The following is a 23,235-nucleotide window of genomic DNA, read 5'->3' as shown; positions in this document are numbered from 1 at the left end:
CAGAGTCAGATACCTTAAATAATTATAGACTCAGTGCACATTCTAAATCTGGGTAATAACCCCTTACTGTATTTGAGATAGATTGCTCCCTGTTGACTTGAAGCCACTCAAAGAATCTCTGGTGTATGTATTTCAAATAAAGCTGCACTATCCAGTTTTAACGTCTGTAGTACTTATATTCCCCCTAACTTTGAAATAAGCAGACATTCAAACTTTGGCATGTCCAACATTTCCTTAAACAATAATTGCCAGGAATATAAAAATGTATGGAAAATTATGGATGGTGAATAATACTGTGAATGGTGGTTGTACATACCAAGCCTCACAACTTACATTACAAATTACAAGTACTATAAAATAAGAACTCTGTGCTATTCAAGCTAAGTGTTGAAAGGAATTTGAAGGAGTTGAAGAAAGAAGCCTGCTGTAAGATTTCATTGAGACTTGGGTAGGAAGGAATACTAAATGACATTTTAGTATCACAAACAACTTCCAAGACTTAAACTAATATGCTTGAAAACACTTTTTCACCTCGAAAATTTGCTCCTCCATATGCAAAACACCTGGGAAAATAATACATTCACATACCGTGAAGTATCGTATACATTTACTATATACCATGCTAAAATATTCTAAACTGCAAAATCCCTTAATTTCAAAAGCCCAGTGCCAGGATAGTGAATTCAATGGGTTTCTGAAGGGCTTTCTTTCAAAGCAGATAGAAGGCTGGAGATAGCACTGAAATGTGCTACTTGGGAAAGTTCACTCCAGTAGAGTTTTGGCTGCTTCTGTCTCAATGGGATGTTAAAATTACGGATTGAGAAAGAATTGCAAGTAGAAATATTCTCATCACTTTCTTGCATTCTGAAAATAGGATCTTTTGCAGTCATAATAAACTGAATCCTCCTTAAACACTGTAACTGGAATAAAGAGATTAGTTATTTTTTTTTTTTCCTTTTTGTTATCCCATGCTTCTGAGTATGGCTTGCTGACAGAGGAACTATCCTTACAGAAGTCCCCATGGGTACATAGGCTGAAATGTTCTGTCTTATATGACTGGATGCCTTTAGGGGTGTTTTAAATAGTGTTTATGACTCTGGCAGTTTAGGGGACAAGGATAACTTCTTGTATTATGAAGCATTCCATACACAGGCAAAACAGACCCCTTGCATTAAACAAGGTGAAAAACCACAAAATACAGAAGGTGCCAATACAACTTCAAATGTTATGCCAACATCACTTTCACAAAACTTGAGGGCTTCCTGACCACAGAGAAGAATATAAACAAAGACTCCTTTCCCTTCAACACACATCATTTATCAACTTAAAGGTAACAGATTGGCTTCAGTTGACAACACAAGTGAACTATGAAGACTGTGGTACTCTCATAGCTGACAATGTTCAACACAGTACACGAGCACAAGTAAAACCATTCTCAAAGTAAGAACCTGAGGACAGACAATGTTTGATACTGGGGAAAAGCATGCGAGAGGCAGGAGACTGGATCAGTTAGTAAATACTGTGTAATTGCTTTTTAACAGAGGACTTACAATGAGGAGACCTCTGGCATGATGCTAGGACCACAATGCTGCCAGCAAAACACCAGTTGTGCCTCTGACATCCGTGTTTAAAAGAGTTAATGACTCTACAGGATACCTGGCTATGAAGCAAAACCCTTAGTCACACAAAGGTTTTTTATATTAGCTGATAATGTAAAAGGACTCTCTCTTTATAGCAATCAGTGACCTAAACAGTACAAGTTTCAAAAGCTCACTATGAGCAAAACTGCACAGAGACCTTTGGCTGAAGGAGAAACAGCTGAACATTTGTTTGCACGTCCTTTCAATTTCCAACCTTCTTTCCCTGAAGGCACCTCCCATAAAACCTCTTGAAGAGCACAACAAAAGGTATGCAATGCGAGGTGTGGAAGGCCGGTGATCACAGGAAAAGACCGTACATATTCCTCACCTACTCAGTAACCAGTACAAACTTCAACAATTGGACTAGGTCATATTAGCAATGATAGTTTGAATTACCGGAGCCTGCAGCTAAGCATGTGTTTTGCAGTCTCTCCTGGAAAATAAGATTTTAAATTTTTTTTCTTTTTGGCTGATCAAAAACACTCATCTGTAAAAATGGAGTTCTGGCTTGAAGAAGGAAAAAGTGTCTTTGGGCATTTACTTGGACAGAAGCTTTTCCCCATCTCCATTCCCTTGCTGTAATTTCTGCCTGCCTTCATTGCTACAGTACATAGCCAGTGTCTTCCAGGTCAGCATTACTTCTGGGGATACCGTGGTATTCCTGGCTATTTCCAAAAGGGAAAGATGTATAATTCCCTACCTGGGATGGTTTGATATATGCAAACTACAAAGCTGTTTTCAAAAGAAAGCTTAATTCCTTTAAAAACAAACCAAAAATTAAATGTTTATGGTCAGGGATTTTTTACAGCATCTGTTCTGAGGCTGAGCTTGCCACTTCACCAGGAAATTAACTGTTTAACCTAAAACTCTGACTTATTTATTCTTTTGACACTCTCTGAAGTCATAGTGGTAATCAGCAGTGCCGTAATTCCAGTTCCTCAGGAAACCAGATAAATCACAGACTAGCTATGCAGAAACTGATGATTCAGATTTACTTTATTCTGTTTCATTGCTCTAAGAAGACTCCTTTTCATGTTATATCTGGGCTACTGATTTGTCTGAAACCCATTGAAAATACTCCCTAAGGTTTGAGGTACAGAGTAGACTTCTGCAAACATGATCTCCCCTATGTTTCTGACAGTATCACCTATAAAATGGATATTATGGGCTATTCTTCCCAGATTCTTGGTTCTGAACTGTAGTGCTAGAAGTAGTATCACTATATTTACTTATGGTTCATGTTCCCTGGACATTTTCCCCGTTCCATCCCTAGGAAAATTAATAATGTTGGCAGTTTTTGAACAAAAAAATAAAGTATACTTCTTCATACAAACATACATGATGTGACAAGCCTTGCCTCAATGGCATCAGTGCTCATGAGCTGCTGTCTCCAAAATAATGAGCTGTCAAAGCTTCAGTGCAATTTGCATTCATGTTAGTAGTAAAGAAATCCAGTGGTTTTTTGCTTGCTGGATGACAGTGTTAAATTGTTACTTTTGCATACCAAGTGTGTGAAAATTTACTGGAGTGACAGTAAACTCGGAAAAGTAAACAGCTTTTTTCAGGTCACACCAGCGTCTGGATTTACTGTCAGTGTATGTTAGTCATTAAATCACATATACAAATGCAAATGAAAAAAGTATGTCACATTTTACTCTGTGTAGCATCCCCTGAAGCCATGTGTTCATTTTGCCACTGTGTTGGTTTTGGCTGAGGTAGAGTTAATTTTCTCCATAGTAGCTAGTCTGGGGCTACAGTTTCACTTTGGGCTGGAAATAACAGCATTTGGTAATTCAGATATGTTTTAGTTACTGCTGAGCAGAGCTTGTACAGCACCCAGGCCTTTCTGATCCTCACCCCATCCCACTGGTGAGGAGGCTGGGGGGGGGGGGGGCACAAAGAGTTGGGAGGGGACAGAGCTGGGACAGCTGACCCCAACTGACCAAAGGGATATCCCACACCGTATGAAATCATGCTCAGCAGTATAAACTGGGGGGGAAGCTGGCTGGGAGCCACTGCTCAGGAACTGGCTGGGCATCAGTTGGCAGGTGGTGACCATTTGTCTTGTGCATCACTTGATTTGTATATTCAAATACTTTTATCATTATTATTATCTCTTCCACTTTTAACATTATTATTATCCCTTCCTTTTCTGTCCTATTAAACTGTCTTTATCTCAACCCACAAATTTTACTCTTTTTTTTTTTTTTTTTTTTTCCAAATTCTCTCCCCATTCTACTGGGTGGGAAGACAGGGGGTGGGGGTGAGCGAGCGGCTGTGTGGTATTTAGCTGTCTGATGGGTTTAACCATGATAGGCACCCAACATGGGGCCTCTTCAACATGCATCTCTGCTTCTGGTGACATTCTGAAATCTTTGCTTTCTGGTCAGTCTGTGATCACTTCCAATACTCCTGGGCAACTGGGGTTTCCTATACGAGCCCACTGTATGATCAGCATGACCCACATACTCCATTTAACATCAGCTGCACAGTGTGTAGAGGGGACCCTCCCTTTGAACATCCAGCCCAGCACCAGCAGTCAGGGTGCCAGGAGGAGCTGTGCTTCAGCACCAACAACTCCCAAGGCACCTTGAACTTCTTTCTTCATATGCTTCCAGTATCTCCTCTTCAGTTGGAGTACAGCTGTATCCCCAACTTCAAGACCCCAGGGGTCAACCCTGGATCTCCCCTGGTGCCCTCTGCCAGAGGCTCCAGGTAGGGCCATTCTGCCCAGCTGCAGTGTAAAGCACATTTTTAACACCTTGACCTGCCCGTACTGGCCCATGGGCTACTGCATGAGCTATTTCTTATTTAATTTGTTCAAAAGCAGGTCGTAGTTCAGGGCCCCACTTGAAATTCTCTGGGTCACTTGATAGAGAGGTTTTACAATCAATCTGTGATTTGGAATATGCCTTCTCCAAAAACTCACAATGCCTAAGAAAGCTTGTGTTTCCTCTTCTAGTTGGTGGAGACATAGTTGTTATTTTGTTGATCACGTCCACTGGGATCTCATGACATCCATCTTGCCATAGTTCAGGAGCCCAGACGTCTTTACCTCAGCGCTGCCACATGCAACCCTGAACCTCCAGCAAAAGCTGTCACTTGTGAGAGAACAAATGCCTTATGACACTTCGTGATGCCTGCTGTCTTGTGATTGTTAATTGCTGTGGAGGACAACTGTTTGCTTGGGGTTTTTTTGTTTGTTTGGTTGGTTGGTTTGGGGGTTTTTTTGTTTGTTTGTTTGTTGGTTGTGGTTTGTTTTTTTTGTTTTTTTTTTTTTTTTTTTTTTAACTTCAGGAGAGTATAATTTACTGAGAAATAGACTTTTAAAGATACTCAAACAACCACAGAGCTCTTGAAAAAGTTTGTATCCATCTGACTGTAGCTGCCCAGCTGTGACACTCTGGATTTCTTCTCGATGTTTCATGTTTGAAGTGTATCAGCAAATGTCACAGAGGCATTATTGAAACATGTTTTGGTTCTGGATCCTTATCCTTCTTTTCATTTTAAGTAGTGCTTTTTTGCCATGGTAGGAAATATTTGCTCAAAGATCAACATGCTTTTCAATTACAATGAATATCTGCTATTGTAAACTTCTGTATGAAGCAATAATATTAACATTCTGCGGCAGTACAAGCACTGTATGTGTATGTTCCTGTCCTGGCATAATGTGGAAAATGGGACCTTCTTATATATTAGTACCTTAAAACCATCCTAACAAAAATTCTGAATGATAAGGAAAAGCAGCTTGAGACAGTATCTAGTGAACATCGAGCTTGTTAGCAAGTTTGCTGTGCTCCTCATATGGCAGACAATGGGAACTGTTCTTCATGGGCAGACAAGTTTTGGGTCTGCTTCTGTTCCTGCTTGGAAGAAAGCAAACTGCAGGCAGCCTCCAAGGTGAGCTGTGGTGGTGTTTTTGGAGGGAGGAATGATTGCTCTGCCAAAATATCAGTGGGAAAGATGACCCCAGGGAGGCCGATGCTTCTCATTTCTGAAGCAGGGTTAGATCTCAGTCTTTTCTTCCCGACTTCTCTGAAAAACTGCATGCTGGGCCTATCAGCAAAATCTGACTCACCTACAAAGATGTCATTTACACTTGCCTCCTCTAAAATTGCCAGTCAGTAGAAGCTGCCAGTCTGTAGTTCCAGGGTAGTTAAGTTGGGAAAATGGCAAGTCCGTGATATGTTAATTTCATGCCAGTGATGGCATAGGCCTGTGAATGACACAAAATCCCTACCTGCAGCAGGTCATGAGGCACCAGAGGCTGCTGAGGCCAAAATTTCCAGGGCCCCCTGCGTCCAAGACAGTGTTGGAAATCCTGTAACTATGGGAGGTGTGCAAGGTAAGGCTGCTGGAGCATTGCCTCCAGGGTTATACTTAAAATTGTACTTGCTATGATAAGGTATAAAAAAAGATGTCAGACCAATCCTGAGAGGCTAACATACTTGTATTACCTGCTGGCCTTTGAGGAAGGCTCAAATTTTTTTAAAATCCACAGAGCCTTGAAGAGTGATTTTTTTCAGCTCAGCTGAAAAAAAAGTCTGTTCAGCACAGGTTCAAGGTCAGGCATTGGCTTCACTGTCACTGAAGACAATGACATTTAAATGTCTGTTTAAAAACAAAGTCCTGATTTGGATAGATTGATCCTGTTGGCTCCCCACTGAGAACAATGTGAAAGTAAAGAAGGAGCAATTAAGATTGGAAAGGAGCAATGTGCATAACCCTCTGCTATGCATGTTTAACGCATCTTGTGTCCTCAGGCAGCTTTGGATGAACTTAGATCCATCTCACATGGAAAAGAAAATAATTCTTACCTTAACAGACAGAGCAAGGAGATGTTGGGTTCAGGATCTGGCCTTCAGGGAGCTTTGGCTGTTGGCTCTAGCACAACTGCAAGTGTAGCTGCAAGGCTGGTAGATGTAACTGACCAAACTTGGATGCTATTGGCATTATACACACATCAATAGTGTCATTCAGTGGCACCAATTACCCTTGAGTCTCTGCATAAATCTACAGAAATCTGAGTTATGTGGGTTTTGCTGAAGTAGAGAAAACTAGCTGAGTTAGATCAGCATACAGCACTCACACTTTCAGTTACAGACTAGGAACTACCTAGCAGAGACTTTCTTTTCCTATCTTTTCTTTCACAATCTAACATAAAAAAATACAGTAGTCTAACACTGATCCAGGCTGGGTTCTGTATTTGCTTTTGTAAAGCAAATTCAGTTAGTAAACTTCTATTCTGATTACATTTTCAGAGCAAAGTTGAGCTACCTCCTTCTATATAAAACTATTTCTCCTGGCTACTTAAATGGCAGCTTCTGCCATTTTACTCATGACTCCCCTTGAATGGGCCACACAAGATAAGAGTATTTTCTTCCAACTCTTTTGCCTGAAGATGATTACTGGCATCAAACATACGTTTGCAAAAAACTGAACTATCACCTTTTTATCGAGTGTGTAACACTACATTGCCATCTCTGTATGATAGAAAGTTTAGCTCCCCATAGATACTATGACAGTCAGACACGCTGAATTTTGTTTCTACTACTTTAGCTACACAATCAGACAGACAGACTTTGGTTTTTACTGCTTTAGTTAAGCAATTAGATTTAGCAAAAATGTGGTCTAGCAGCAATGCATGAACTATGAGTAAAGAAAATCCCAATGCTTTAGACAGCTCAATGCAAAGTCAAGTTACAGTGAGCAACTTCCCGGAGAAGTATCTGATGAGCAACCTACCGTGCCCACACACAAACTGACCATGATCATGGCATTCAGACCAGTAATAAACAAACACCCTGAATGCAAGGTGAAGCTTTTTTTTTTTTTTTTGGCTAACAACCTTCTTTTGGTCTGAGAAACATGTCCTTGTCCAAAAGCCAAGCTAAGGAACTGCTGAGGGGCAGCTCACCAGCACGTGCCCTGGACCCCCTTTCTCCTTTCAACTCGACAACTTAACGCGGCATATGACTTCGGGCTCACAACTTCGCTTTTGCCACCGAGCTCTGCCTTTGCACAGAGAGGCTGCTTGTCCCCCTCCACCCCGCGTCCTACACACCAAGGGCCACCACGGGGGAGGATGTAAGAGGAGTGAAAGACCAGAAACCTCGATTCCGGCGGCCCCCGAGTCCGAGTGCTTCTTCCCAAGCAGGGCGGGGGCCGCTTCCCCCCCAACCCCGACCGCTGCCCGGCTCCCACGGCCGCGCTCAGCCGGCCGGTCCCCGGCCCTTCCCCGAAGGGTACCCGGGGGGCTGCGGGGGGCTCCGCGCTGCCCTGCCCCGGCGCGGGGGGACCCCTGCCCGCCGCCCCGCGCCCCCCGGCGCCTTACCGGGCTCCGCCGCGGGAACTCTCCCAGCACGATGCTGACGACGGGGATGCGCAGCGCCGCCGAGATGAAGTCCAGCTCCAGCATCTCCCCGCGGCTCTGCGGGAAGGCGAGGATGGCGGAGACCCCCTGCACCACCACAGTGTGGCAGAGGCTCTGCAGGAAGGAGACGGGGTCGTTGCTCCACGAGGCGCTGGGGGAAGAGAAGGGGAAGAGGGGCAGGTCGCCCAGCCCTGCTTCGATCGCCATCACCACCTCCAGGGACAGGTTGTAGGGCAGCAGCCCGGCCACGCCGTTGAGGTTCGCCACGGCCAGCAGCAGCGCGTCCCGCGGCGAGGGCGAGGGGTCCGCCCGCCGCTCCCCGCCGGCCCCCGGCCGCCGGCCCCGCGGCCCCGCGGCGTTGCCCCCCTCGGGGCTGACTCCCGCCCGCCGCCCGCCCGCCGCCCCCCCGGGCCAGGCGGCTGCGCGGGGCTGCAGGTGGGTGGCCCCCACCCTGACGGTGTGCCCGATGCGCCGCAGGATCTGGCAGGGCTGCGGGTGGGACGCGGAGCCGGGCACCGCCGCCAGCACCAGGGCGCAGGGCGGCAGCAGCAGCAGGCACGCCCGCCCCAGCAGCCCGCGCACCCCCGGCCGCCACATGGCCCGCAGCCGCCCGCCGCCTCCCCCGGCCCCTCCGCCGACACCCGCCTCAGCCGCCCCGCGGGCGGCCGGCAGCGGCACCAGCCGCGGCGGGCGGCCCCCACGCAGAGCCGCCCCCGCCCATGGGGCCGCCGCTGCCTCGCCCACGCCCCGGGGCTGGAGCAGTGAGCGGGGGAACGGGGCGGTGGGGGGGGGGGGGGGGCTCGGCCCCCGGCCCGCCCCTCCACGGACCCGCGGGGCTGGAGCGGCCCGGCCCCGGGGCGGCACCCCGCACCGCCCCCCGCAGCCCGGCGCGGCCCCTGGTTCTGCCCGGCTGCCCGGCAAGGAGCGAGAAGCTTCCCCCGCCCCGGGAAGCTGCCCTGGCCGGCTCCCTTCCGCCGCCCGGCCGCCTTGCAAGGCTGCCCTCCCCGGTTTCCCCTGCCGAGACCCCCGCTCCCCGTGCGCTCCGCCGCTCGGCTCCCCTTCCGCAGCCCCCGCTGCACCGCGCACCCGTCCCCGGCTCCCTCGCAAGGATGCCCACCGCAGCACACCACCCACCCCTCCCCGGCTCCCCTGCGAGGCTTCCTTTCCCAGCCCCCCAACCCCACCCCTCCACTCCCCGCTCTGCCCAGCTCCCCTCCGCAGCCCTCGGTGCACTCCCCTGCCCCGGCTCCGGAGGCGAGAAAAGTTGCCGGGCGGCAGCGGCGGTCGCTGCCGGCGGTCGCTGGGCTGCGCTGCGCTCCCACCGGGAGGAACGGCGAGCGGCAGCCCCACGCCGGCTCCTCCCCGGGCAGCCGGGACTTGTAGTCGCCGCCGCCCCCGCGGGCCGCCCGGGGGAGGAAGGAGGGTTTTCGGGCTTTCTCCAGCTCTCTCCTCGCCGCCTGCTTGCTCCCTCGGGGAAGCGTCCGTCCCGGGACAGCCCCGACGGAGAGCCCTGCCCGAGTGTTGTCCGCCCGGCTCTTCCTCACTCCCTTTACAGCGCCGGCGAAGTGAAGCAGTTTTGCGGCGCGGAGAACAGACCCCGCGCTGCTCCGTCCCCGGAGGAGCTGCGAGCCGAGGCGGGGGCTCCCCTCGGCCCCTCGGCTGGGGGGAGCCGTGTCCCTCGCCGCCGCAGCGTGCCCGTCGAGAAAGCCAACGCGGGCTGCGCTCGCTGCTGCCGCTTCAAACCCCATCAGTTTTCGGCATACGGGACCCTAGATCCCAGCTCAGCAAGCCATGGACACTTTCTAAAATTGCTTTTACGGTACAACAGCCTTATTTTAGGATTTTCTCTTTGGAGAAAATAAGGCAGAGCCCCGACGGGCGTTTGTGTGCATGGGGCTGGGGAAAGTCCTGTCCTTGTCTGCGTTCTGGTAATGGGGTTTGATCCTGAGCAGTCGGGAGCCGCGCTGGCCCTAGGTCTCAGACTTAACACTCCGACCGGGGCACCGAGACCGGCGTCGTGTCTCTGCCCCATGATCGATCTCCGGGACCTCAGAGGAAGCCCTCTCCCACAGCCACGTTGTCCATCAGCGGGGAAAGAATCTCAGGTCTCTCCCTGGCAGTGAGGTGCAAGCTGCCTACCGACACGGGGGACATCCACAGACTTGCGTGTATTTTCCGCCCGTGGGTCTCCTGTCATCTTTCCCCGGCTGATTCAGCCCTGTTTGAACACAGAGTGGTTTCCTGCTGTCCACTGTCCCGTGTGGAAGGACAGTTTGAGACCTTCACTCCTGTCGTGGCTAGAGATCTTTTGGTAACTTCTTCACGAGCAGTTTACCCTGACCGAGTGCTAGCCTTATGTTTTAACACCAAGAGTTCTTCTCCTCCGAATGTTAACCATCTTTCCCCTGTCTTTGAAATTTATCTTCAGTTATTTCTGAAGGAACATCATATGGTCCCTTTCTTTGTGTGGTATGCACAAAATCTGTGTAGAAGGAAATACTTTTCATCATGCTGTATGAAAGAGGCGGTCACTACCCTCCAACAGGTCTGAACCACATGTTGTCTGATTTAAATTTGTCTTTTTTTGGTGGGAGGTCGCCAGAGGTGTACACAATCTTCAAAGTGAGGTCTTACCAAGGTCTTGTGCAGCTGTGCTGATATTTCTCTGTCTCTTATGTCCTTATCCCAATCATGTTAGCACCTTGCCGTACCCTCCTGCTATTACCATCTTCCAAATGACCCACAAAACTAGTGTTTCTCTCATACTGTTCTCTCTGAATTGATGGGTGGTTGCAAAATTGGTTCCTAGATGGAAAACTAAAAATGTCAGGGCAGTGATCTGTAAGCCAAGACTGATTATACCAGCTGCTGTGTGTAAAGGTGAGCTAATACTATGTCTAAGAGTTCATAACTATTTCCTATTTCCCCCTTTCTTCTTCCTTTTCCTCTTAGTCTTATAATCACATTTTTATTTCTTTGTATCTTCTCTGATCAACCCTGGGTCCTCCTGTCCATTTTCTGCATTTTTTTTTTTTTTTTTTTTGACGGAATGGATCATATTCACACGGGTATTCAAAGTCTCCTCTGTTAGCAGTAAGGAAATATTGGATGGGAGAAGTGTCTTTGAGTATGGTGAATTTCACACAGTGCAGAGAAGAATGATTTTTTTTTTCTTCCATAACCACAGGAGTTAGCTTTCAAGTTGTGAGTATGAGCTCACTCAAGATCTGTAGAACTCCAGAGGCTTTGTCTGTATTTGCATCCTTTTTGTCAGGTTTGGAAAAACCTGGTAAGCATGTAACTTCTCTGTTGTGAAGTTAGGTATTTACTAGTTTTCATGTGGGAATTATTTTTCTAAGAAATGGTTACTCTTCTGTGTCTTAACAGACAGCCCTAAATTGTCATTCGTCTGAATCTTAATTAAAGGAGCGAGTCTTTTTCTGACTTCAGGGCACAGGTGACACTAGTTTAAAAAAAGGAAATGTTTCAGAAAATGTTATCAAACTTATTATTGAAACTGCTCTGAAAATTACACAAGAAATGTATTGATAAAGGGAAATAATTTAGTATCTCCATTTTTTTTTTTTTTTTTTTTTTTCATTTGTGGGTAATCTGTGACCAGATTGCAATCTCTTCTCTTTTTGGTGATCACACAGTACCACTCTTCTGAGTACTGCTGTACATAATTCCTGGTTGGAGCTCATTTTTGATCAAGTCATAGCAAGTTGTCACAGTTAGAAACCTGAACTGTACAGAGTAGGCAAACTCCCTAGGCAATGTAATAATTTTTCTGGAATGGCTCTAACTCTTGAAGCTATTATTTCAGCTTGATTATTTATAACAACAAATTATGAATTTATCTTCTTTGCATTTTGTGCTTATTTTTACTCTTTGCTCAAATATTCCTGTTAATAAAGTTCTCTGCAATACCGCTGATACACCAAAGTGCTCCAACACAGTTTTTTTTTTTTTTTAAGAAGACATTTAAATCCCTAAGTACTGCTCTGTAAGAGGCCAGGGTATTTTCAGAGAACAATCTGAAAAAGGATATAAACCACACCAAAATGTACACATGTAACATTTGGAAAGTTGTGTCATTAATTTTTCTGCTCTATTTGCATAATTATGCGTGTGGAAAAGAGCACAACTGATTTAGTCTCATAAAGCAATTGGAGACGGCTGTGTGTCAATTGCACCCTGCTTTTTAGCAATACTGCTGTTCTTCCAAGGCTGCCAGTAGAATAAACTTTTTAAGAGATTCTTGACTTTTTTCATCTTCAACCAAAGGACTGTCTGCCTCCTACTCTCTCTCCCCCTTTTCCCTTTCTCATGGTGGTTGCTGCAGTGGGAATGTCCACTCTGCTCTTCTCCTGTGTTAGGTACTCAACTGAAATAAGACCAGACAGATCTGGGCAAGTGGATGGACATCCTCTGGGTTTCACCTTGGGTAACCATGTGTACATCAGTGCTGGTGGCACTGACTGCTGGGGAATGGTGACCACAGAAACTATTCATCCTTTATCGGTGGCTAAGCATCATGGTTAAAGCTGGTAAAAACTCTTCAGCAATGGAAAATGCAGTAGAGAAATGTGATTAAAATCACTGCTTGTATTTCTTTTGCTGTTTTTTCTGCTTTCTTGGCTCATTGTAATTTCTTTGAAGTAGGGCTGCTTTGTTTGCCTTTTGGGCTGCAGAACTACTGTGTTTCACAGCAACCTTCTGAAGGGCTTGTTCCTTCTGAGCAACTTGGTTTGTTTGGAAATAGGTTATTGCTGTCCTCCCGTTCATGTCTCTGTTGCTCTTCTCCCCTTGGTCTGGTGGAGAAGCTCCTGGGGCTTGCCAGACCATGACAGCCAGATTGCTTAAACTCATGTTTGTCTGCCCCATTTTTAGCTGCTTACATTCTTCAAAAGGCCCAAGCCAGCAGCTGAGATGCAGAGAGTCCCACACACTACCTCTTTATTCTTGGATAGAATGAGGGTTCAGCCTGACATGAATTTTTTTTTCCTTTCATAACCATCACTGAAAAATGAGAATTAGGGAAAAATAAAGCATTCCGGTAAAATTAATTATTTCATTCACTAGGAATAAACTATTTTGTTTCCATTTTGCTGCCCCAGTTTATCTAAATGCAGTTTAAAAGCAATTTAAAATACTATGATTTTCATCTGAATTACCATTTAAAGGAAAAAAAATATAAAAGGTTGTTTGGATGTTCCTTACTTTCTGTCCTCCACACTTTTTCCAGCCAGAAGAAATTTGAAAATACTTTTGGATATCCAAAACTGCATTAAGATTGTTAACTAGGGTATTATGTTTGAATAATTTCATATCGCTGTAGTGTTTGTCTGGTGTGAATCCACAGTGCACCGGCTACTCCAGACTTATGCCTGCAACTAACCTTCTGCAGGCAGGCCTGGTGTCAAATCCAAACCATCACTTTGAAGTCAAATTGATTTTCACCAGTGAGGGCTATGTGCTACTTTACTGCCTCAGAAAAGAGTTTGAGACAGTTCTTGCTCCCGAAACAAAACTCCCATTTTGTTTCTTCTAGCAATATAAATCCAGACAAACTCTGATACTGTCAGAGGATGCTCAAAGAGTCAGTGAAGAAAACATGCAGTGAACCACTTCCTATCTTTGGTCCCTTTTAGAAAGAGCAGGCAGGAGATCTTGTAACATTGCCAGATAGTGGCATATGGCTCATCAAGCCCTCTGATTTTGGTAGTCTCCTCTCTGAAACTGACGCTGCCATGGGAAAATCTCAAGACATTCCAGGTACCTATAAATGGAAAAAAAAAAAAAAGTGCTGAGTATTCAGTCACAGCTTCTTTCTGCCACTGGAACTGTATAAAGGTACCTAAAGTAGGCATGAATATACTCTTGCTGTAAGACCTGTTTCCATTGCCAGAATGAAGACAGAAGGGTTTAGCTGTAGGTGAAAGCGCTGTTCTCCCTGTTAACGTGAACAATCCGATCGATTGTTTTTATTGCTCCTTGTCTGAGTTGGTAGTGTATATCTTCCCAAACAAGTAGCTATATAACCTTTATGAGATCCCTGCTTGCCACATATTTTGTTCATGCCATATATTTTGAGTTTGACACTTAGTCATGTTTTTCTCATTGCTGGTCCTTTTAGTAGAGAAGCACCACAATGACTCAGTTGAGTACTAAGACTCTGGCTATAACTAACTTAAGTTGCTGCCACTGCATGCAGTTGTTTTTATTTGTAAATCTTTTCTGTTCTGTAGTCACATCTCCTGTGTTATTCCTTCACAGTTAATATGTGAAGCTGAGAAGAGTCCTTCTTCATATGACAATGATGAAAACAACTTCAGTGGATAGGAATGGTTCCATCGCTGCTTACAATATCATGATGGGTGGCACAAAGAGCCTTTAGAAGACCCTCAGTTTAGGCAGATTGTTATCTGGGAATCCTGGGGTTGGTTGAATGTAAAGTTTCCCTCTTGAGTCTTGGAGTCAAACTCAGGTGGAGCCAACTGCATGTGGAAGAGCTGTCTGGCTACTCCAAACCTGAAGGTACAGGAGAGATCTGGCCAGGGACATTTAATCTCTAACGGAAAAGCAGCAGCTATATGCCAGAAATGTGTTATCCCAGTATCCACAGGGAGTTGTTGAGGAAGATAAGTCATCCCCACTGCAGGCCAGCTTCCCTAAGCTGGCAAGCTCTGAGCAGAGAGTGTGGAAGTGGTTCCTAGAGTGATGTGTGCATGTGTTTGTATGTCATTACTGTGAACACATAATTTTTTTTTTTCTGATGTTTTGTCAGCAGGCAGGCAGGTACTCCCTGCCCCAATTTTTTTTCAAGATGCTCTATCATGGCCCTGTTCAGGACATCCTCCATGAAAACAGGAAGCCATTCCATGGACTTTTGTAGGACCAGACTGGATTTAATGCAATTTTCCTTGTAAGTATTTGCTTCTTTAGTCTAGAATGACAGTTGAGCGCTTGTGAAAATTTTGGGAGGCGGGAAAAGAAACAAGGGAAAAAACTGTTTGAAGTCAGTGTCAAAATTGTTATCAACATCAATGTCATTTGAGTAGTGAGGTCAGACAAGTACCTTCTCACAGAGATAAACCCATAGTTTTGAAAAAAATATCAATACTGCTTTGCTGGCATCATGGTGGCCTCTGCATTATATAATTTCCCCCACATTTCTGTGGCAAATATGAAATTATTATAGGCTGGGTGCAACCTCTGCACTGTTTTGATTGGCTTTAAAAGGCAACTTGGTGTAAATGCTCAATAAAGATGAATAAAGACTATTTAACTTTCAGTCAAAGTCTTCAATTTCCACAAGGCCAGGAGGGCACCCCCATGCTGCATCACCCTGGCAACATCACATGCTCTTTAATGCTCATTCAATTCTGGTCCCTCTGACTTAGAGGTGGGGGTAAAGGGGAGGGGGAAGAGTGAGAAATCATGTGTGCTTATCAAAGTTAAATTATACAGATTGTGTAAAAACCAGGAAAAAAGTGAATAAGCGAACTAAGGGAAGGCCACAACAGCATCTGTGTAAGAGGTAATTCTCCCAATTTGCCCAGCTAAACAATTCTGTCAAGTTTACTGAGGCCTGAAAAATTGGCAAACTGCCTCATCTCCTCCTAGAAGCACAAAGGCAGCATTGGCTTAACCCTTCTGTTTGCTGTTTAAAGAACTAATTTTGCAAACCCTCACTCAAAGCAGCTGTGAGGACCTTAATCTAATTATTGGCTTTAATAAGGATTTCTGGTACAAGCAAACAGAGTTGGGCAGGAGTCGGATTGCCAGCCACAATCAAGACAACTGTGTTCCTGAATGTCTACGGGCTCACTCATACCTTTGAGCACTGCCTAAATCTGCACAGCAGAAGATGCAGCTTGTCAGGGATGCACGTGAGAGATGCCACCCTGAAAGAAATGTGAGTCCCTCTGAGGATCTAGACCTCGTGCAGAGCTCCCTCCCTAGCTTTCATCAGGAGAAACCTGCTTGAGGTCTGTGTTTGCACAGGATGCTTTCTAGCCCCCACGCTGTTGTGGTACTCACACCTGTTTATTGATCCCTGTGTGGCTGTAATATTGAGCAGCAGGCTGCTGGTCTCTCCAATATCTTGCTTTTTCTGCACGGTATTAGCTCACTGTTGTGCATGTGTGGTGTACACATGCAACAAACAATGGATTCCTTTAAAGATTCTTCTTGTTGAAATGTCCCTTAAGACATGCTATACTGACCAAAAAAACCCCAAACCAAACAACAAAGCAAAACCCAGTTTATTGTGCCTAGGCGTAGTGCTGAGGTAATGACTTGGGAAAGCCCTCTAAGGGATTGCACACCTCACTCAGTCTTTGCTTCAGTAAGAGATGTCCTAGGTGACAGCTGTGCTATCCAATCTATCTTTCTGAGACAAATACCCTGACAAGTCATGAATGGAGATAAGACTCTTCCGTATGAAGGAAGTATTCAGCTTTGTTCTTATGCATCAGAGCTCAAGAATAGGCTACCCAGCCACAGTATAAGCTTCAATACTGTCTAAATGACAGCTATGCCTCCTTCAAAATTATATCAGAAAGAATATGTGATAAAAGTAAATTATGTAGAAGGCTAAATAATGCTGAAATTTAGCAGGATTAGGCTGACATAGGAGGTTATGTAGGCAGAAGGGAAGTGTCTGTAAAATGCTGACACGTGAGATAAAGTACAAGTGAGAATGCCATTCACCCAAGGTCATGGTTTTAGAAGGAAGTAGATGAACTGGATGTGTGGCTTTTGTTCCAGGGAGCCTTTAAATAGTGTGATGCTGGATGCTTTCCTGTTAAGGTAGCACAGAAGAGGCAGTAGTTAAATTAGACATATACATATCTCAAATAGTTTTCATCATGCTTGAGAAGCAATCTAAGAACTGAAGAATTTACACATCTGCTTAATAAAAATGAATTCTGATATTTATAAAGGCTATTTTTAAAAACACACCTTCTCTTTAACAACACATTCATGAAATTACCAAGTGCTAATGCCAGTGTCAAATTATTCCCATTGTACAAATGGGCTGTCTTGGAGCAAGCTCAAATATTTTTAACATGGTGCTGGATAGTGGTGGGTAGGTATATCCTGTGAAAAGAAAGAGTAAAGATAGCTCAGGGTTTATGATGTAATCATGGGCTTCAAAATTGTGATGTGCTTTTCAGCTCTGCTATATACTCCACGAGTCCTTACCGAGTTTCCATTTCTTGCTATCAAATACAGACCTCAGCGCTGCTCTAGCCCATCACATGCAGACAGAAGGGTGTTACTAGGAAGGAAACATCTCTGAGAAAACAGAGCACCACTTTTGCACCACCAGAGGTTCTTGAAGGATCCCGTTGACAAGCTGCTTTGAACACCTAAGAGCTCTGTGATGAGGAAGAAGAAAGTCAACGTTTTTCTCTCTTGTTTGCAAGCCTGGAGAATAAGCAAATGTCATCTGTATCTCTTACAGATGGTGTTGCTAACCACTGTTGTGTAAATTGCCAGGAAAGACCCCAAAGCATCAAAGATGGAGACACAAATATAACATGTTGAACATCACTTAGATTTTTTTTTTTTTGGTGGATGAAGCCTTGTGCATTCCTATCCCTCGACAAAGAGCTATGGCAAAAAATGCATTTTTGTTTTTCATAAGAAGTACTGAAAAGAAAGGCAAAACAGCCTTATGCATTTGAAAGGTAAACTATTAAATAAGGCTCTTCAGTTAGCTTGCATTTTTGTCTTCTGTATTTTAAAAGGATTTTTATGTAAGAAGTTGCTTGGATTAATATGACCATAGAGACAGTTTAGATGAGATGCCACCAAAAGAAAGCAGTGAAGGAAATCCTGTATTGAACAGCCTCATGCAAAATTGATATGATCTGAGTCTATCAAAAAGTAGTAGGTGGTTTCTGCTGACAGTATTTTGAGGAAACCTTTCTTCTTTTGATTAAGCCATTGGTTTATTTACAGGAATGGATTCAGGTATGTGTAACAGTGTTCAACTACTCCAACTAAGTGAATTCTGTGTCTTTTGTCCCTTAAAGTAATTTACACATATAAGTTTAATATTTTTGTCCTGGGTATGCTGTTTCTACAGATATCCTAAAAAATTAAGAAAAGGAAATTCCATAAGGACAGTGGACTTCTTTGAACATATTTGTAAAAAAATAAATATTTCATCAGTTCAGGGCTGGTAAGAGTCCTAAACTATATTGATTGGTTGGAACCTACATGCTTGCATCACATGTTGTTGAATTGGGAAGGAGAAAGAAGCTAAAATTCCCTTAGTCCCCTAAATAAATCCCCACCTGATTAATTAGATGAATGAGTTCTAACTTAAATCCATGTCTTACAGTTACAGATTTGCAGTTAATAGAATAAGAAAGTTGCCCTGAGCCCTGTGTGCCTGATGAAACCTATCATGCATTTGAATTCTATCAACTACTTGCAAGAAGCTGCTTTTGATAAATCTACAAACTGAGACTTCATTTGCAAATAATTTGTGGAGCAACAAAAATTCCATAAAGAAGAACAGGCTGATTGCAGAACAGCAAAAGAAATGAGATTCACTAAGGCTGCTATGAATTATTCACCAATGATCAACAATAATAAAAAGACCCTCAGAATTATTGGACTAGATGTGCTATCTCTGCCCTGTTAACAACCCACAGCTGATACAGAGCACTGCAAGTCTGTTAAGGGGCTAAGCCTGTCCACAGGAAGAAATTGAATCTCTTTATCCTAGTAGAGCAACTGGTTTAGTTACAGTGATGCCGAACACCCAGGGAAACAAACTTAATCTAAAATAAGCACTATTCAGACTAAAATATGTGTGCTTTTATGCAGTTCTCCAGACTGGTTTAAATAAGTAACCATAAAAATCACATTTTTATTTAAAACTGTGTTATTTGTTCCTTGCTCAATCCTTTAATTTTTCTGTGAAACTTGTAGCAGATTTGGAATAGGAGTTAATCCACATAATTTAAGATTGAGATGTCTGTATTATGACTCTTGCATTAAACAGTAGAACCATAATAATAATCTGTAGATAGATAAAATAGTGTACCTACTCATAGTATTTTAAACAAAGTAATAGCTACATTTGTAGAACAAGTTGCATGTTGTAATTTTTGTGATGAGAAAGGTCAAATTCTAGACTGGTTATGAGCCAGAGATTGTGGTCAATGGCATTACTTGAAGGAAGCCAAGAGGAGAGTGTAACCATGTACTTTTGTGACCAGCAAATGAAGACACTGAAGAGTCAAGAAAAGCAAAGAGTGTGATTGATCTGCTCTTCCCAGGTGAACTGGCAAAATGTATTAAGGCCATGGTGATCTAGGAAGCTTTCTGACACTATCTGCTGAAAGATTTTCAGGGCAGGCGCTTTGGTTAAGCTCATTAACTTGTGTTTGAATTTAGCTTGGATATAGATGAATCATATGTTGATATAATATCAGACCTAAAGGAGTTTATCAGTCTAAATCCAATAGGCATTCAGTAGAAATTGCTTGCCCTTTGTTCCAGCAAGAAATCGTCAGCTGTGGGAGGAATGAGTGTATGAGTGTGGTAAAGGTTTAATCACATCGACCACATCATATTATCTCAGCTGAAGGCCTTGTGATAAAACCAACTAACTAGTAATAACAGCAGGGTTCTGACAGAATGGTAAGCAAAGTGGGGAAAGTCCATGACATATTGTTTGGTTTTGCTCCACTAAGATAAATGTAGTTGTGCAAATTAACAGCACCCGGTGAGGACTGGGTAATTTAAAAGATTAGAGTCCCCCCTAAGATACTCATACACTGATTTAAACTGCCGGAAGAGCAAACACTGAGTTCTGCTGGTACCGTGCCAGGGAAGCATATCCTGCTAAAAATTCTGAAGAGGACTGCCAGAAAATCAGCGAGCATTTGCAGTTAAAAAGTTGTCAAAATACTCTTGTAAAAATAGACTTACAGTGAATAATGAAAAATACAGGTGAAAAATGCATACAGTGAACAGAGTGAACAGAAAGCCAAATGAGTTAGAAATGCTTTAAATGCCATTTTTCTTTGTGTTAGATAAAGGACAGCTTTCTAATTAAGTCAACATTTATACATAAAGTGGGGATATATTTTATGTTCATGTGAAATTCAGAAGTTTAGAAAAGTTAATAATATTTGGCTAGGGATTCAGAAGTTTCTTAAAAACTTCAGAAGCAAACTGTATTCCTACTGCAAGTTTTCATAGAGCAGACAGTAACATCATGGATAATAAATGGTACTTTGGGGGAAGGCAGGGCTCTTGCAGCTGAAGAATGAGCTGGGTGCTCACTGTGCCTCATGCTGTGTATTCTCCACCTGAATAAACCCTGGCATGAGGGAGGGAGAGGACCCAAGGTGTGCGCAGGGAGTCTGCCTGGCCTGGGAGATAGAGGGAAGCAGGACTGCAGAGAGCTGCCATGCCTTTTGGTTGGCATGCAGGGTTAAACATTCACTGAGTCTGCTTAAAAGTGCTGTCTCATTTGAAGATTCACATTGATGTGGATAAAGGTTTTCAGAGGCAAGAGTCTGGGAATGGTGTAAACCCTGATGACCTTGAACCAAACCTATTATGGCAGTTAAAGGAAAAATTGCTCTTAGACCAATAGTTTTCTAATTGGAATGGCTTTCTTAAGTGAGTGTGCCATGGTGGTGTTGACTCCCTCATGAACTTACAGTTGTCTGATTGAATCATTCTGGTGTCTTGATATGTGCTCACGTGGCCCAAAAAAGGTTACATTAGAATCCCACAAATATACCTAAAACCACTTTTACAGGAGTTGTTTAATTTCTACAGAATCTTTTTGCTTTTACCCATATTAAGTTCCACATGACACTTCCTCAGAGGAAGGCAAGACAAAGAATAAAAATCCTACTCATCCCCTTATCTATGCGTTTTTGTACACTTCACATAGAAATACAATAGATTGGTTTTGCTCTCTGCTGGTCATTATGCTTTTACATCCTGCTGCTAAGGCCTTTTTCTGGGTTCACAGGGTTCTTTCCATTGCAATGTCTGAACATGACATGTAGATTTTTGGAGTTTAGGGATGGAAATAAGATCAGTGATATAATCTAAGTATAACCTAGCTCATTTAATCAATCAATCAAGCATTGGTTTCACAGGCTTTTCAGAATATTGCTTTACTTCTACCCCAGGTCTGATGAACTCAGTAGCACCTTTGGTGGTGGCAGTGATCAAATATTTTCTCACTTAAGAGAAAGTATGTCTGTATGTATTTTCAAGACACAATAAAGGCTTGCTGTAGTTGAGGTTGTCAGCCTGTTGTTTCCTTCTCTTCTGTTTCTTTCTGTTTCTGCACTTGATCTGTTATTATCTGCATCTCCACAGCCTGTGTTCTTTTAGCACTCTGCCTTAAAATCTTTTGCCTCTTCCAAGCTGTAGTACTGATGCTGCAGAGTACTCCTCTGACAGTAATGTTTATTTTTCTATCTTGTCTGGAACTCATGTATCCACTTTCTGCCACTCTGTAAACCTTAAGCAAGTTAGTAATTCTACTTCAAGTTACATGAGAGTGAAGTTGCACAGATGAGTATATGCACACTGAATTTTTGTAGCTGTGTGAAGTATGCCTGAAAAGTTCTGGAGTGTCTTTGTATCTGAAATGCACCATACGAAATATATTTTTAGTCTACTAACACATTGTGTTAGACATAAAAGACACATGAGCAAAATCAATCCCAAGCCTATTGACTTGCAAAATGGCAAAAGAATGGATTCCTGATGTAAATATTATTTATTTCTAGCCTATTCTGGGACATGTTTAGGCTTATCTAAGCAATTTTCCCCATGCTATCTGAGAGCCTTCTTTAAGACGCCAGTAGTTTTCCTTTAGTCTCATTGCCTCTCTGCTTCTGTTTTATTTATTTTATTTATTTATTTATTTAATGGTCTTGACATCGTAGCAGCCTCTTCAGCAATGGAAAAATTGCATGGGTTGAATGTATTTTTCATACTCCTTTCTATTTTCGAGGAGGGACTGCTAGAGGGAGTATTCCTTGTGCTGGGTCATTCAAAGGGCTGAGGATGAAATTCCCAAAGGTGCCTGAGGTGCTTATGCGGCTCTTACATCATGAGTGACTATCACCCATGAATGATTACAAGGACTGAACTGAGATTCTGCATAGCAGCTTTCCAATATCCCTAGTAGACATATTTTTCCTTCTGTTTCATGACACTAACCAATGCCAGACATGTGTTAGGATTGACTTTACCATGATATTCTTCCTCATTGTAGAGAGGCAACTGTGGAGATATTGGGTTGTTTAATCTAGGTAGGCCTACTTAATGGGTCAATTAATTAGAGGAATGATGACTCTGCAGTAGTATGATTTATAAGGACAATGCTTTAGTAGCAACAGAAGAGCTGCAAATGCTAACATTACACTGATCTACACATGACACTTAGTTTATGTGTTCAGGGTTTGTCGTAAGACCAGAAAACCTTGAACTTATAGATTAGAATCAAAATTTACACACCTGGGAGTGTGAAGAGGCCGCACTTTGAATTTACTGTTAAGTACTTAAACCCTGAGAGAACTTTACATCTTTCCAGAACAACTTCTAAAATTGGTAGAACCCCTTTCAACAGTAAAGAGATTTTTACCTGAAAGTCAACTTTCAGACATCCAGATGAAGAATGTCAATATTAGCTTCTGGAATTTCATAACAGACAAATATTTTAGAACATGAGAGCTTCTGGGACTTAGTGTGGAGGACTGTATGTTGAGGGCTAGAAAAGGTTTTGGTTTTAACTTGATTTTTATTAAAATGATTCCTATGTAATTTCTGCCACTTTATGGAAGGAGCTCCCAGTTATGAAAGGTCTGTAGCGGTCTTATATTAGAAGACTTTTTTACCTTTTGGTTTTCCAAACCTGGCCATTTCACTTTTAAAAGAGATCTGTGCATTCTCTCTTCAAGTTACCTTCAGCACTTAATCTAAAAATGGAATTCCTCACACAAGTTCAAGAATCAGGGTGAAATACTGAGAGAATACACTGGCTTATAATCAAAAAGGAAATGAAATACAAAGAAATGGAAAAAAAAAAAAAAAAAAAAAAAGGAAAGGTCATTACCTACCAAGAAAGCTGGAATACTTGTATTTTTCCTCAGGCTTAAAGACAGCAAATACTTGTGGGTAGCAGCAAGTTTGGAAATATGAAACAAATCATGC

General features: G+C 43.4%; 1 protein-coding gene across 1 annotated transcript in view; it reads right to left on the bottom strand.

Moving 5' to 3' along the window:
* Positions 1–23,235, bottom strand: part of GRIN3A (glutamate ionotropic receptor NMDA type subunit 3A) — a 191,908-nt gene that overhangs the window by 66,179 nt on the left and 102,494 nt on the right. Inside the window, exon 4 of the mRNA XM_042788000.1 lies at positions 7,975–8,766. Within this exon, the coding sequence (XP_042643934.1) occupies positions 7,975–8,766 (792 nt within the window). The remainder of the gene's footprint in view (positions 1–7,974; positions 8,767–23,235) is intronic.

The sequence above is a fragment of the Tyto alba genome, unplaced genomic scaffold, assembly GCF_018691265.1.
Source record: "Tyto alba isolate M040663 unplaced genomic scaffold, T.alba_DEE_v4.0 Super-Scaffold_13, whole genome shotgun sequence".
Taxonomy (NCBI): Eukaryota; Metazoa; Chordata; class Aves; order Strigiformes; family Tytonidae; genus Tyto; species Tyto alba.
Note: the sequence above shows the minus strand (reverse complement) of the source record. Positions and strands in the feature narration are given on the sequence as shown.